This window comes from Oreochromis aureus, linkage group 2 (assembly GCF_013358895.1).
Source record: "Oreochromis aureus strain Israel breed Guangdong linkage group 2, ZZ_aureus, whole genome shotgun sequence".
Lineage (NCBI taxonomy): Eukaryota > Metazoa > Chordata > Actinopteri > Cichliformes > Cichlidae > Oreochromis > Oreochromis aureus.
Genome location: NC_052943.1, coordinates 17,063,418 through 17,079,185, shown reverse-complemented (window position 1 = coordinate 17,079,185; position 15,768 = coordinate 17,063,418). Strand labels below are relative to the sequence as shown.

Genomic DNA, 15,768 nt, shown 5'->3' with positions numbered 1-15,768 from the left:
CATACTCCAGAGTGTGTGTTTTTTTTCTAGTAGGGGAGCAATGATATGTGTACACCGACAGATGTTAACTTAATATATATCTATCTTTACAAATTGTATCCCACTGCAGGTGCATCTTTTTGGAGTCTAACAGTCTCCCACTCTTTTCTTTTTCTCAATTTATCTGTCTACCTCACACAGAGTGGATTTACCTCCCATTGTTTGAGGATGCGTTTCAACATCCAGCTGACAATGATTCAAGTGCCAAATCCAATATATTTCAAATAAACCAGGATTAGGCAGACTAAATCCCATTTGGTGGGAAACATAACTGATGAAATGTTTTTACAAAGGCAGTGGCAAACTTAATTTTGTCAACTCCACGGTCTCCGTGATTATTGACGCAGCACATGTGAGCTCTTGCACCCGTCTATCTCTCTCACTCATGTCATCCTCTTTTCCTCCAGCTTTTTTTCCCCCCCAGCTGCACTGACACCGCATCCAGAAGCTACTGCTCTCGTTTCAACAAAACATATTATTTTCTAATATCAGTCTTCATTTCCTACCTGGTGCTCTTCAAAGGCTCTCAAAGTCCTTCAAGAGGAGCAGCAGATAAAAAAAGACATAATTTATATTCCGCAGTTAACTAATGGAGGAGAAGCAGGTGGTCTGTGTGTGTGCGTTTCTATTGTGGGGGTTTTGTGGTGCAGGGACGAACGGCACGATTCCCTTTGATTTGACTTTGCATGTGTGTGTTTGCGTGTGTCCTCAGGGTTCCATAGAGGAGCGGCTGAAGCAGCTCCAGGATGCACATAGAGACTTTGGCCCCGGATCGCAGCACTTCCTTTCCAGTAAGAGCCATTTTCTGCTATTTGACGTTGGTGCCTCATGTTGCACCATTCTGTACCACCCTGTGCTGAGGCAGGCGAAAAGAAGCCTAGGTGTATTACAGTTTAATGGTGATAAGACTATTAATTGCTGTGTTTGTGTGTGTGCCCGCACTGGGCTGTGTGTGCATTTGGGTTAGAGGTGGAGCTGGGAGGCTTTTGTGCATCTGTCTTTATCATCTCTAGCACGCTGCTGTGATGAGCATTCCCGGTGAAGCTCATCACAAGAGTCATTGCTCTCATTTGAGCAGAGATACATATTTGTGAATTCTGTCTTTTCTTTTACCTACTGCTCTTCAAAGACTACAAAGGAGTAGCGGGAAGGTAGGGGTGGGGGTGGGGCTGTAGGGGGCTGAAAAATTGGATTTACCTTGCCTAGTTTAAACTGATGAAGTGAAAAGGCTGAATGATGCAGGGATCTCTCTGTGCAAGTGCATCTGAAGTGTTGGTGTGTACTTGTGTGTCTCCAGTGTCCTCACCAACCCCATCCAGATTTACTGCTGTCACGCTGGATCAGAGATGCCACACTGGGGCTTATATAGCACTACTTCACTGCCAGCTCAGCCCACTATGCCCTGCAGAGATGTCTGGGTTTATGTCTATGTGGTTTTATGCACCAACATGCCTATATTTCAGCTTGTTTCATATTCCATATAGGACATGGATATGCATATATATGCACACAATTTCTATTGACACAAAACTGTTAAGTATTAAGAATATTCAAAGTAATTTACTTTGTGATTCCTTAGAAAAAGCTGTATTGTATCTAGTAGAGTCACTTAATATGTTTTAGTTGCTAGCAGTACAACCCAATTTCTGAAGTGGTGTGATACACGAATAAGTGAAACTTTCCCCAAAAGCAGATATTTGAAAGAATAGGTTTAGCGAATAATGATGTAATATTTACACTTGTGTCAAGACGAGTATATTTAGTTTTCATAGTATGATTAGGCCCTATAGTGGAATATTTATAGTCTGATATTAGTACTTTGACTTCAGCTGTGGTGTGTATCTGTGTGTACTGTGATCAGCTCAAACATTAAAACCACCTGCCTGGTGTAGTTCCCCCCTGTGCTGCCAAAAACGGCTCTGACGCACTGAGGCGTGGACTCTATCCTGAGATGTGTCTGGCATGGAGAAGTTGGCAGTGAGTCCTTTGGGTCTTTTAAGGTGCAGGTGGGGCCTCCGTGTATCAGGCCTGTTCTAGCGATTAAAATGTGATCTGGGAAGCTTTGAGATGGAAGCCGTTCCAAAAGTTTTGCAGGTTGTTAGGACCACTGCTACTGTGCTGTTGCTTTGGAAGGGTTGTTAGGGTGAGTGGTAGATGTCCAACTAACAACCAGGATCCAAGGCAACATTTTGCATTCTCACGAGATGATAAATTATTGACTTCACCTATGTGCTAATGATTTTAATGTGATTTTAATGTTTGGTGTGTTTTATAGATACAGAGCACACAGGTCTGCACTGTCCCATGTCATTAAACAATAATGGGCAGTGACATGGATTGTTGTTGGGTATTCTCTTTGTACCCTCTTTGATTCTTAGCTGAACCTCCTGTGGTTCAGTTTGGGGGGGCCGTTAAATGCTACAGTCACCCCGTGTCACCGTCTTCTCTACCTCCAGTATTCTATTACGCCGTGCCAAACAAACCAATGCTCTGTGGAAATCCCACACAATAGACTTGTCTCTTTGGCTGTACTGTGCCTGTTTAGCTCTGTTAAGAAGGTCTGAATGGATATGGTGTCTGGACATGCTGACAGGGACACTGTGCACAATGGCTGTTCATGCATGACATCCCTATTTCAAAATTGATTTTGTCTCTCTGTATTTGCACAGGTTCAGTGCAGATACCATGGGAGCGTGCTATCTCCCCAAACAAAGTGCCCTACTACATCAAGTAAGTGCAACTTCACGGTCAGTGTCTGCGTTGTCGGAGAAAATGTACTTTTTCCACAGCAGATTAAGTAGTTAGATCAAAATTGGGCTCATTTGCTATCTTTCAAAGCTGGTAGACATATTGCATTTTTACCTGTGGTGCAGTATTTTAAGGTCTGGTCTTCTAAATGTTTGCAAGTTCTGTGCTCACTTTTTACAGAACACTAATCACAGAAGCCTTAGTCAGTGCTGTCTATTTGCAATGCTAGAGAAGTTTATTCAAGCAAGATGGATGCATTGTCAGACTTTGTGCAATTCTGCTGACAACAGAAAGTAAGAAAGAAAAAATATGGAGACACTTGCAGATCAAATGTCATTCACTATTATGTAGAGACAACACGTTAAATATATCTCTAACAATTACAGTTTCTGGTGATAATCTCTTAAGAACAGCTGACCAAAAACTCTTAGATGACAGGAATACACAGGTTTACACACTGACCCCTCAGGCCATAGCCAGGAACTGGGAATCACCCAAACTGCATCTCAAACTTCAACTAATCTGGTAGAAAATAATTGTAGAATTAAGTTATTTAACTTGGGTGTCTTGAAGTAAACTGTTTCTATATAAAGCCCCAGTTACTGGGTGTTCCTTGCTTTGTATCTTCTTATTTTTTATAGTTGAGATCTCACAGTGAGAGGAAGGACAGTTGAATACAATTTGTTCACCTGCATCATAGTTCCATGATTACACTGAATTTTCATACTGATTTTATTTCCATTATCGTGCTCATGTTAGATGTTTCCTTTTATGGAAGTTTTTTTGTTTTTGTTGGGGGTTTTTTTGTTTTTACAATGACTAATCAGTTGTGACTGATGTATCTGCTCCAGCTACATCAGTGTCAATCAACATGAAAGCTGCAATAGAAAATCACTTTATGCTTGTCATGTCAATCACATACTCAAGCTATGCCTATGTCCTCTTCACTTGTCGCTATTTTTGTGGTAGAGAAATAAGCTGGAAAACAGCTGGGGGGAAAAAAAGCCATCAGCCATACGCCCAGACCCAGGCCCCTTTGAATCACTGAAGGAAATAGAAAGATGTGGGCGGCATTAAGAGGTCTTAACTGCAAAAACCAACCAATGACTAGACATTTTTTTCCTATAATAAGCTCTCTTATAACACACACCCCGACCATAGAGACAGAAGTGTGCCTCTTGAGAACGATTGTAGAGAGAGAAACTAGTTTTTCTGCGTCAATTTGGCATAATGTATCCATTGTACAAGCAAATCCATCACATGGAGTATAATAAACCTTCATTAGATTAGAAACAAATGCTTCCCATTAGCCAAATATTTGTTAAAGAGTGGATCAACTCTAAATGATTAGGACGAAATTCTGTTGTGCCACTGTGAGCCCTGTTTGCCCAAGAACTCATTTATCTGTTTACCTCATCAATACTGTTTATCTTTGGAGTGTTATAGATTTCATCATTGAACCGTGGATATGTTTGTTTAGGAGTGTGTTCATACACTATTGTATATGTATTGCAAACACTGGTACAGTTTGTTCTCCTAAAAGTATTTGTCTTCTTAATAATTTGAAACAAAGCTTCATGGGTTTTGCTTTAGTTCACTAGTCAGTTCTTTATGGGCTATAATACTATTCCAGTGGGAGTGGAAGTAGCATCTGAGTAGCACTCCACTGGGTACCAATCAGTGAGTGCTCGCACAGGTAAAACGATGAGCACGGCCCTAAAAGCCTCCTGGGTCCTGGGCTGGCAGGCTTCCTACTTTGGAGTTTCCCATTTATTTTCCTGTGCTTGTCCTTTCTATTGAATCTCTTTTATAGATGCTAAATTTTCTACATTTAAATGTTCCCATCGAGCTAGTCTTGGGAGAGAAAAGTGTAAATGTATTTTCCTAATGCAGATATGAGTTGGATTGTTTTTCTGAGGAAAGTCTTTAAAGCTACTGTGATTAGGTCTCCAGGCGAGCTAATGAAACCTATCACTTTTGATGTCTGCTCTTTCCAATCCTACAATCTTTTGTCTTATCCTAAATAATGGTCACTGTATTTTGCCCTCTGTTTCTCCTCTTTATCTCTCACTTATTACTCTTTCATCTCACTCCTATTGCTGTCTGCCACACCTGCCAGACTCTACCCCTTTGGCTCATTTGTACTCCATTTTTACCTTGATCTCTCTGGCCTGAAAATGAGTACCTCGATTCTTGCCTTCCTAATGAAATCTTCTGCCTTTTCTTCCCCCCCTTTTACTGTCAGCCATCAGGCCCAGACAACATGCTGGGACCATCCAAAGATGACAGAACTGTATCAAGCGTTGGGTGAGTAAGGAGACAATTAAAACACCCTCTTGCTCATTTGTCCAAGAACCCCACTGGGCTGCCGCAGAACCAGTAACACGGCACCACCGGGCTTCAGCTTTGAAGGTCCTGTCATACAGCTCATTAAGGGACCTTTATTTCAAACACCTTAGGGACTACATCGCTACTGTCATTAACCTGCGAGGCCCAATTTGCCAGCTCTGTGATTGCTTCTTGCTTAGCCTTTAATTAATTGTGATTAAACGACATCATGTATTTTACCGTTAATCTGATGTGACACGGCGAGCTTGCAGGGGAGATAGGCCCGCTGTCAGATACACGTGTTCAGCTTAGAAAAAGGCATGCATGCGCACAGACAGATAACAATATTATTACAGTAAACTACTAATGATTTCTGCAGTGGTGTGATAAACAGGGGGGACAGATGATGTCTAATTTCTCAATGGTATAGCGGAGTCATGCAGGATGAGTTTGTTTTCTCTAATCTCTCTATCCGTCTCTCCTTCTATTAGCGGATCTGAACAACATCAAATTCTCAGCATACAGAACAGCAATGAAGCTGCGACGGGTTCAGAAGACTCTGAGACGTACGTACAGTATTTCATCGACGCTATTTTGTATCTGCTGTGCTGAAATGGCTGGTTAAGTGATATACAGTTATCCCGCACCATCACTAATCCACTGTGACAAGCTCTCTTCAGGAATGAGATATAATGATTAGCTGCGGCATGTTTCTTTATTCGGTTGTCGAAAGCATCAACGCTCTTTTGTACCCTACATAGAAATGTGGTTGAAAATATTCTTTGCATTTTCCTATACTGTCAGCTTTGAAATGCAGCAATTAAAAGTACTGAAAAACTCAAGAGCCACGAGAAGAACTACTCTACTGCCAGATTCCTTCCTCATTTTCATCACGACCTGAATCGTTAGCATTCTGGGTAATTAGCTATTAATTGGTCCATTTGAGTTACATAATAGGAGGCAATTAGTTTTTGCTGCATGGTTGAAGCTTGATTGTATGTCCCTTCAGGGTCAATACCTCCAACATGGCCTTTCTTTCTTGCTTTCTTTTTCTTCTTCCCTACATCTCATCCGTTTCCAGCATCGGTATAGTACTCGAACTCCCCTGACCATAGACCTTCTCGTATTTGGTATACCTAAAAGTGCCCAGTTTCATACCTATTCAGTTATTCATGTTCAGCCTGTTTTTCTACCTTCTCCACCTTCATTTACAACTTTCTTTCAACCTTCTTTCCCTTCTAGATCCCACGTTGCTGTAATAAGAACTCAGCATGCATGGAGCACTCTGAAAACCCCTTTTCAGTCACTTTCCCACTTCCTTTCTCTTGCCTGCTCTCTTATCTCTCACTCCTCCGGTCTACTAGTTGATATCGTTACAGAACTTAATTGCCAGGCTGCACTGATAACTGCAGAATTCTCGCTCTTTTTTTCTCTCTGCACACGTCTTGAATGATTGAGTAGTGCTGCATAAGAAATACATTTTAAGGTGATTCCCTCCCAACCTTTAAAATACTACTGTTATCTCACTCTGTTCTACCTCATTATCGTCCTATCCAATTATACCTGGCATCAACGGACACCCTTTTAACTCCACTCTTAGGGATGGGCCATCAAATTAGTTTAGAAGAGCGAAATCAAATTTGTGTCACTGCTCTTGAAACATCTGGTAGGGCTTAAGTGGGCAAAAGGGGTGAATAAGCACTGCTGTCACCCATGCTCTCGTTTGCTGAGGTGTGGATGATGATCCCGATGTGACTGTATGTGTGTTTGAAAGTGAATGTGGGGTCATGTGTCGGTATATGTGGATGTTTAGGCTTTAGCTCATGTACACATGCTTGTAAACATAACACAATATTGTACCATATGTATGTCTCTAAATAAATATGTGTTCTTTTCAGTGGATTTAGTGGCACTGAGTAGCCTTGTGGAGATGTTCCGGGAGCAGGAGCTGCAGCAGGCAGATCATGTGATGGATGTGGTTGAGGTGATTCATGGCCTGACAGCTCTGTATGAGAAGCTGGAGGAAGAGAGGTCCGTCCTGGTTAACATTCCACTTTGTGTTGATATGTGTCTCAACTGGCTGCTCAACGTCTATGACAGGTGAGTAGGTTGAAAAAGTCAAAAGTGAAATATATATTAAAACTTACTTGTGTTAAGAACTGCAGCAGGTATCTGTGTCTTTGTTTCAGCTTCGCTCTTATATACCAGTGGCTTATCAAGCAGACACAACCAGCAGACATACTTTGTAGTTGGACAAGTTTAAATCCAGTGTTAATCTGCCTTTAATGTTTTATCACTGATTTCTCTTTCTCTGTTATATTTATACTGATTAATCTGAGTAAAGGGTTTTATAAGGCAGGTGGATATCAGGGATTTCAAGGCGAAACTGCCCAATTTGAAAGCATTAATGCAAATATACATTTTTTTAAAAAGTTCTTAGGAGTGGAGTTAAAAGAAGAGATGTTACAAAACTAATACGAGACCACACCTGGCTCTCCAACCAAACTGTCAGTAGTGCCGTTGCCTCATGGGTAATGCTGGTAGCAGGTATTAACAAGGAAGAATAATGTATGGAGGGAAAAGGTCAGTATTCATGCAGTGTAAAGCCAAAGCAGTGCAGCATTTTTATTAGAAATGACACATTCATTTCTGTCATATAATGCTCATAAAGTTTCATATTATACACACAGTTCAGGATATTTTAAGTCAGTGCCAAGCTCATATAAACAAAACATCAACAGTGAAATATCAGTATCCTTACAATATAGGCACTGGTTGCTCGAAGCACAATGTTGCTGAATGTCTGTGAATGAGGCAAAACTGTGGGTTTTATATTGACTATATGGGGCTCTATGGATTTAATTCACATAGCAACTGTAAATCACTTAGATTGTTGAATGTTTTTTATTTTCCATCTGGAATATCACCTGCTCTCTTGCTTACAACTACTTGATGCTTTATGCAATTCTTAATGAGCAGGATAGTATTAAAGGTTTGAAATGGGTCTAGCATGCCGACCCTTTATCAGGATTTTGCAGAGCCAGGTCTCATTCTGCACTAATCTTATTGCATCAGGTCAATAGACTTAATAACATTGATCAAATTAAATAAATATGGTACACACTGCATGCACAGTCACTGTTTGTGATGTCATAACTTACTAAAAAATCTGTTGTCAGTGTCATAGGATAAGAGTCTGTTTGCACATTGATGTAACCACAGACATCTGTAAACAGCTACATCATGACAAAGCCTCCAATAACACTGTCCAGGCAGAGGGCCATTCATCCCCTCTGAGACACAGTCGAAGCAAATCCTCTTTGACACAAACACTCACCCATCTTTGTTCCTGATTGACCATTTTCTGCTGTTCTCCGAAGAGAAACCCCTTAGAGCAGACTCCGAAATCCAGGGATAACCCCACGAGGACTGTAAATGCGGTCTGTAGCTCTTAACTACTTGCTGCTAATGAGAGACAATCAGAGACTTTACCCTCTGAATAAATTCCGGTAATTGCTTTTTGTTTTCCAATAGATAGCAGCAGGGAATGTGAATGAGGTGTGTGTATGTTTGCGTGACCATTTTTACAGTCGTTTTCTTTCAGTGAAATGTGTCCTACAGTATATCGCAGCATACATGTGTCCTCTAGAGACATGCCGCACTAGCAAGGTGAGTAGGAGTGAAGTGTCGCCTGAAGAGCAGCGCTGGGGTAGATATTGAAGATGGCATGTGGCACACAGCAGGAAGTGTGTGAGAGGAGTTGGCAGCCAGTTGTCCCCATGTGCTCTAATTTCAGCCCTGAATTTAATAGGGGAATGAATACTCCATTTGACTGTAGTGGTCTAGCCTGAAAAAATCTCTCTACCACGGATTTTGACCTGTTGGTGAATTAGAAACTGTGTCTCGTGTCTGTCCCTGTTTCTAGCACATCTATAGCATCAATATTTGCTTCTGAGAATTGAACTCCATCCTTGATTCAATTTCATACATCATTGATCTGAAGTTCTCCGATGAATTTGATGTTCTTGATTTCTCACTTAGCGTTTCAAATGTTAATTTGATAAGCCCGGTTTGTGCCAATGCTGCTCAGCTCGGCACTAAATTCTTTCCGGGCTGCGAACAGTGTTGTTGTGTTGGCCCCTCAGATCAAAGTATGGTAGCTTATATTCAATTTTTATTTTTAAAATTTCAGACTAAGAAAAAAAGTGGACAGACCATTGTCCATGTCGATGGTCTTGCTACTTGCAATTGATTAAGCACTTTTGAGGCTCACTGAATGTGAGTGTGATTTATGAATGTGTTTACGCTATAAGCATGCACGTGTCTCTAAGTGACATTGTGTTGTTATGAGCTTGTTATTGCTCTTCTGGGCATAAACCGATGGACACGATACCTTACCGAGTCCCAGTAGTGCCTTTAGTTACTCTGATTATGTTCTAATACAATTTCACACTACCGCACTGACCTACACTCCACTTCTTTTGACCCATGTAATTCCTCCACGCTTTGTCCCTCCCAGCAGGGCTCAAGCAACGTATGAATTTATTATCATGACCCAGTGCGCCATGATTTGAGATTATTCACCATTCAGAAACTGTCACATTTGAACACTTTTTTTTTCCTTCGCTTTCCTTTCTGCAGTGCTCGAAATGGCAAAATGCGAGTTCTCAGCTTCAAGATGGGATTGGTGACCTTGTGCAATGCAGACGTCCAAGAGAAGTACAAATGTGAGTCTGATGCTCGCTCATGTGCCTAATGCATCTCCTCAACTGCAAACAATGAGCCAAAACAAAACAGGCCTGATTGCCAGTATTACATAAAGACATCCACTTTGTCTAATGGAGGAAATGACTCTGCCTCCATTATGGAGAAGGCATTTTTACTTGTACAAAGTACATCAGGAGCCTTAAAAGGATTGCCTGCCAAAGACACCATTCATGCACACTCTCTCCATGGCTCTTATTCATTTTTTCACAGGTCAATTAGGAAAGATCTTAGGATCTTCCTACATCTTTTTTTGACCATAAATTAAGCTGTAATATTTTATCAGTGCAGGTCAGGAGGTGGAGCAGGTCATCTGCTAATCGGACAGTTGGTGGTTCAATCCCTGCTATCTATAGATAGATGGATGGATAGATGGATAGATGGATAGATAGATGCAATTTACTGCTCTACTGTAACTGCAGTTTACAAGTTAACCTTTACATATTGGTAAAATAGAGAGTGAGCATTTGAAATAACAATGGTTGGAGCTGGAGCAGCTTGTAGTTGATACAGGATTTGAAAAAAAATGCTCACACTCTCCTATGCCAAGATTATTTATGCCTGGCATACCATCTGTGTCAGGTCTAAGACTGAAAGCCTTTAGTGGTCCCAGAGGTGAGTTAGCCCCCCTTTTTTCTAGGTTAAAGGGGTTCAACCAGTCTATAATTTTTCTTACTGAGAACACCATGTGTCACTAAATTCCTATTTTCAAAATTAATTGATAGATAAAAGTAAATATAAATAAATAATAAATAAATTCCGTCAACCCTGACAAATAAATTCTGGAAAGCATCCTACTTGTGATTACTACTGAGTCCTCAACCTTCTAGTAACAGAAATACAACTTTATTTTACTTTTTCAACACTCTTAAGTGTTATGTTTAATTTATCGCACCTCAATTATGTCTGTTGACATTTGTATCAGTGTAAAAAATAAAAATCAAAGGTCAGGAAATACAGTGTCAAAAGTACAGACGGTGGCTGCAGTGGACACTTTTTCATTGTTTTCACCCCTCATCTGTCTTGTCCCATGCAAGAAACCCAGTTTTACAATGCAATATCCTGCATTCTCCATAAATCATGTAAAAAAAACCCCTCTTTTTTATTAAACAGCTCAGTGTTTGACTTCAACACACCAGAGTTCTAATTATGAAGGTGTACATGGTGCAGGCTGTTTAACATGTGCCTTTATTTAGTCCTCTTGCCCAGGTGTTATGGGCAAGAGGTCTAAATAAGAACACAGAGAGAGGGGTCCATGGAACGCCTGTACTGGCATTGTGCAGCACCCTCGCATGCCTGTCAGCATTCATCTCCTCAGCGACAGGCTGACTCTCAGCTAGCTTCGTAAAGATCTCATTCAAAACCCTGACAGGACTCTACTTATGCAGGTCTTTCATCTCCAAGCTGACCAGCCAGGCCACTAATACCAATTCTGTCTCTCTCTGTATGTCATGAAAGTAAACATTATTCCACAGTGCTTGGTTTGGAAACCTTATATCTGAAATGTAAGACCCATTAGTAATAAAGTTTTTCATCTATTCCAAGTTTTATTGCTCAACGTGTATGCTATTTTAAATGACAAATGGCATTTCTTTTAATGACTGTAATGTGCTTTCATTTGAGATTTAATTCATAATTTGCATTTTGAGACAGTGCTGCTGTAAAATCAGTTTAAATAATTCTAATTAATAAACATTTTGCAGACTTATTCCGTCAGGTGTCTGGTCCAGGAGGTTTAACGGACCAGCGTCACCTCAGCCTGCTGCTCCACGAAGCCATTCAGATCCCCCGCCAGTTGGGTGAAGTTGCTGCTTTTGGGGGCAGCAATGTGGAGCCAAGTGTCCGTAGCTGCTTCCGCATGGTGAGGACACGCTCGCGTGCATGCACGCTCAAGCAAATCCAGAGAAAAGCAACAAAGCATGCACGGTTCGCTGATACATAAACATGTGTTGGAGGAGATGTCAATACATTCAAATCCTGCTGCTGTGCCCTTTGTGTGGATAATTTTTTGTTCATACCTCAACATATTCACGCACTGTAACATAAGTGCTAGTTTCAATTTTTGAAGCAATACCTTAATTGCTACCATGAGGAATTTGAAAGACACCTTGAAAACTTAATTGTAATGCAATTATTTTTCTAAAACCACTTATTAACCTCCAGGAAAATAATTAAAGACATCTAATTATTCAGAATTGAATTTGTCTACACCAAGGCAGCATTACAAATAGAGAGAAATGAATGCCAAAATTAAACATTTGCTAGTGGATGATTTCCATAAAAACCCACATATAAAAATAAAACAGTGTCACGACTCACATCAGAAGCTGCCAGATTTGCAAAGTTGTGTTTTACTGACATCAGCGCATTTTTAATTCCTACAAAGACAAAAGATTCTCAGTGCACATCTATAGTAAGTAAACACATTATTCTGCTGTGCCTAAAAAAGCCAGAAACTACACCAAACACATTATTACAGGGTCAGGGTTAGACAATACGTGATGTGATTAGCATATCAAGTAACGAGAAGATGCTGTGTGTCTATTACATGTTCTAAATTTGTCTGAATTTGCATATGTGGTGTAGGTTTCAGGAGCTTTAAGGCATGACATTCAATTTGGTACCTCAGGTAATTACTGAGTTATTAGGAAAAGGACAGTTTTTGTTTTTTTCCTGAATGATGGCCTTTTAATTCCCTCATTTTCAAAGCAGGTTCTAATTATACACGCTCTATTCTGGCCCATGCTTGCTGTATCAACTACGGCTGATTAAAATCAATTCCTTTCTCCACTTGCTCCATGCCAGGGCATTTAGTTGTAGCTAAAATATGAATTTAATGTGAATTTGGGGGTGACCCATTTGTCTGTTTACCACTTGACTTTGAAAGTGAGGTAGATCACTTTGTGGGGCATCACTTTTCATATATAAACACAGGCTTCGACACAATAGAAGTGTTTGCTGAAGGTGTTACTTTATGTGTAAAGTTTATGGGAATAACTCTTTCAGTAACGATTTTCATATCCTGCCAAAAGTGATGTATTGTAGAAGTCCATGTTGTTTAATTGCCACATTGTGAGGCGTTCTCGTGGATAACTGGATGTTTATCACTCTATTTTCCCTGGTGATATTTAAAACATCCCATCTGCTGTGTGCCTCTTTGTGATGCAGCAGCATGCGCAGCATAGTCAGCGCCAGTTCCAGGTGTTCGGTATGCAAGGGGCTGCTATTTGACCTCCCACATGGAGCAAAGCTGGCTACTAACAGAGAGAAGCTCCTTCATCCCCTGGAGACTCTACACCTCTGTACACCTCACAGTCTGTGTGATCAGTGCGCATACACACACACATTTATTATGTTACCCTGCCTGAGCAGTGGAGGGAGCCCCAGGGAAATCAACCTCTTAATGCATCTCTGATGCAGACTTAATGAGAATTTAGCACATCATGGATTTTAAGCGCTTGGCGAGTCATTCTTTTATTAGGTTGACTTCCTTTTTATCCCACTTTCTGGAATTCCCAACAAGCTATCTGCTGGAGAGACAGAGGACCCACAAACATGCATACAGTGTACACAGAAACTAAATTTATGTCTCTTTTAGTGTGGCTCTATAACTGTTTAGGTTGTTGCATAAAAGCAAAAGATATCTCAATGCAGTTTACCTTTTCTTTCATGCTCTTTGTCCCGCTCTTATCTTTTCTATTCTCTTTGAGTTCTTATTTTCAGCAAAACAATACTCCTTGTGCGAGTAGGTTAGCAAAGGAAACGCACTTTCTTCTTTAATTACTTTACATATCTCACCTGCTGCTGCTGCTATATTTGGATTGTTTACAGTCTTCTGTACTTCTTTCCTCTCCTAATCTTCCCTTTTCAGGCCCCAGGGAAACCTGCTATTGAGGTGTCTCACTTCCTGGAGTGGATGAGCCTTGAGCCGCAGTCCATGGTTTGGCTGCCTGTGCTCCAGCGAGTGGCTGCTGCAGAGTCAACAAAGCACCAGGCCAAATGCTACGTCTGCAAACAATGTCCCATAAAGGGCTTCAGGTAGGCAAGTGTTATGTGCAAAGATGTACTGCATAAAATGATAAATATGGATCTGAAGTGATATGGGCTAATTAAAATGAAATCACAATCAATCAGTCATTTGCAGCATAGCAATGAGAAATATACAGTGTATTCTATGAGACAAATACTCGACCAACAATCCAAATAATAAGTAGAAAACATCAACCAAAGACTCAGGAATGAACCTGGTTCTGCTAGAGCGTATCATATCGACCACCATATACATTATTTAGACAGAGCTGTTTTTCAGCTGCCCACAAGGATATAAGCAGTAAACTGTGTGACGGCCCACCGTCTACGCTTCCTGCTTCTCGCTGTTTACTTCCAGCAACAGCCTGGGTGGGTTGTCAGAGAAGTGGCTGCACCTGAGAAGTGGGAGTATCCAAGTGCTCTTTCAGTCTTTGTCTGTGCAGCTTCCGCTTCTCCATGATGTTCCTGATTTGATAGGATATGTTGGTTCTAGCATCCTTGCCCAACAACCTGTGCAACAACCATGCACCACTGACACCAAAAACTTTAACACCAAACTATATGTTTAGGTAAATAAACTGATTGGGAAACTGAACTCTGCTTTGTTTGTTGTGAGCCTGCATGTGGTCAGTGCCTCTGATATATCTAAAATAATCACCATAGGATCTTTTTGCACTTTATTACCTACAAATTCTAAACTTGAGTGTATTACAGAATTATAAGTCCATGAAAACAAACAAACAAAACTGACACGCATGAATGCAAAAAAAAAGAGATGTTTTTAAGCTGTGCTTACAGCTTGTTAACAATTAGAGGTATGACAATAGAACCAATGTGAATGGTTATAAACATAAAAAGAGAAGAAAATTAATACATTTTAAAGATGCCAACTGGTATTTTCTGGGGGGTTTCATTACATATAATATAGAATCAGAAAATGGCTTGATGGAAATGCCGGAAAATACAGTTTATAATAATAATGAATGAGTGATAGTGAGGAAAAGGTGCACACTTCATTGCACATACTATAGTATTAACATCATGCTTGAAGGTTTCTGAACAAAACTGGCCCAAAAAATTAATATAATGCAGGATGTCGTTTGAAGTCTCTCTGCGCTTTAATATTGTTTATTTTCATCAAATGTTGTGAAGAATATAACTGATGTATGTGCACGTCTATATGTAATAATAGCACTTACTATTTCACATTCATACACAAAGCACAAAACTGAAAGCAATTTTAATGCATCATTCATCTTATTTAGATAAGATTAGACACACAAACCATTATTTTCTCTGCACTCTGTTTTTTTTTGTCACTTTGAAGAAAAACCCCCCAAAAGGTCTCAGCGTGACTGTGTAAACAGATTTATGTCCCAACAGCAGGATAACACAACTACACACACTGAGCCACTCTACTCTGTCTGGTTCTCTTGCAAACATCAGTTGAGGCTCTCTTTTATATTGATCTTGACAGGTATCGCAGTCTGAAGCAGTTCAATGTGGACATCTGCCAGACATGTTTTCTAACCGGGCGCACAACCAAGGGAAAGAAGCTGCACTACCCTATCATGGAGTACTATACACCAGTAAGACAAACATTAGCTAGTGCTCTTACAGAATACAAATTCATGTCCCTAGTGATGGATAGAGCCCAGCTGTACTCCAATGAAAAGGAAAAAAAATTACTCCTCTCTCCTGATTTCTGCTGCCAGACATGGATTAGGCACCTTTCCACTGTATGGACTCTATCATCTATAATACTGTTACATATCCTTATAGTTATCTTTAGTATGCAGAGACTGAGTACTACTCAACAGCAATATCCTTTTGGCTTGAATGGTGCACATAAAGTGGTAT

General features: G+C 40.4%; 1 protein-coding gene across 6 annotated transcripts in view; it reads left to right on the top strand.

Annotated features, from left to right (window-relative positions):
* The window catches only part of drp2 (dystrophin related protein 2), a 175,556-nt gene that overhangs the window by 140,923 nt on the left and 18,865 nt on the right, over positions 1-15,768 (top strand). For all 6 annotated transcript variants that reach the window (XM_039619943.1, XM_031736395.2, XM_039619933.1 and 3 more), the window contains 9 exons: positions 752-830; positions 2,709-2,769; positions 5,033-5,094; positions 5,607-5,681; positions 7,014-7,215; positions 9,757-9,842; positions 11,583-11,740; positions 13,751-13,917; positions 15,386-15,497. In XM_039619943.1, coding sequence (XP_039475877.1) covers positions 752-830; positions 2,709-2,769; positions 5,033-5,094; positions 5,607-5,681; positions 7,014-7,215; positions 9,757-9,842; positions 11,583-11,740; positions 13,751-13,917; positions 15,386-15,497 — 1,002 coding nt within the window. The remainder of the gene's footprint in view (positions 1-751; positions 831-2,708; positions 2,770-5,032; positions 5,095-5,606; positions 5,682-7,013; positions 7,216-9,756; positions 9,843-11,582; positions 11,741-13,750; positions 13,918-15,385; positions 15,498-15,768) is intronic.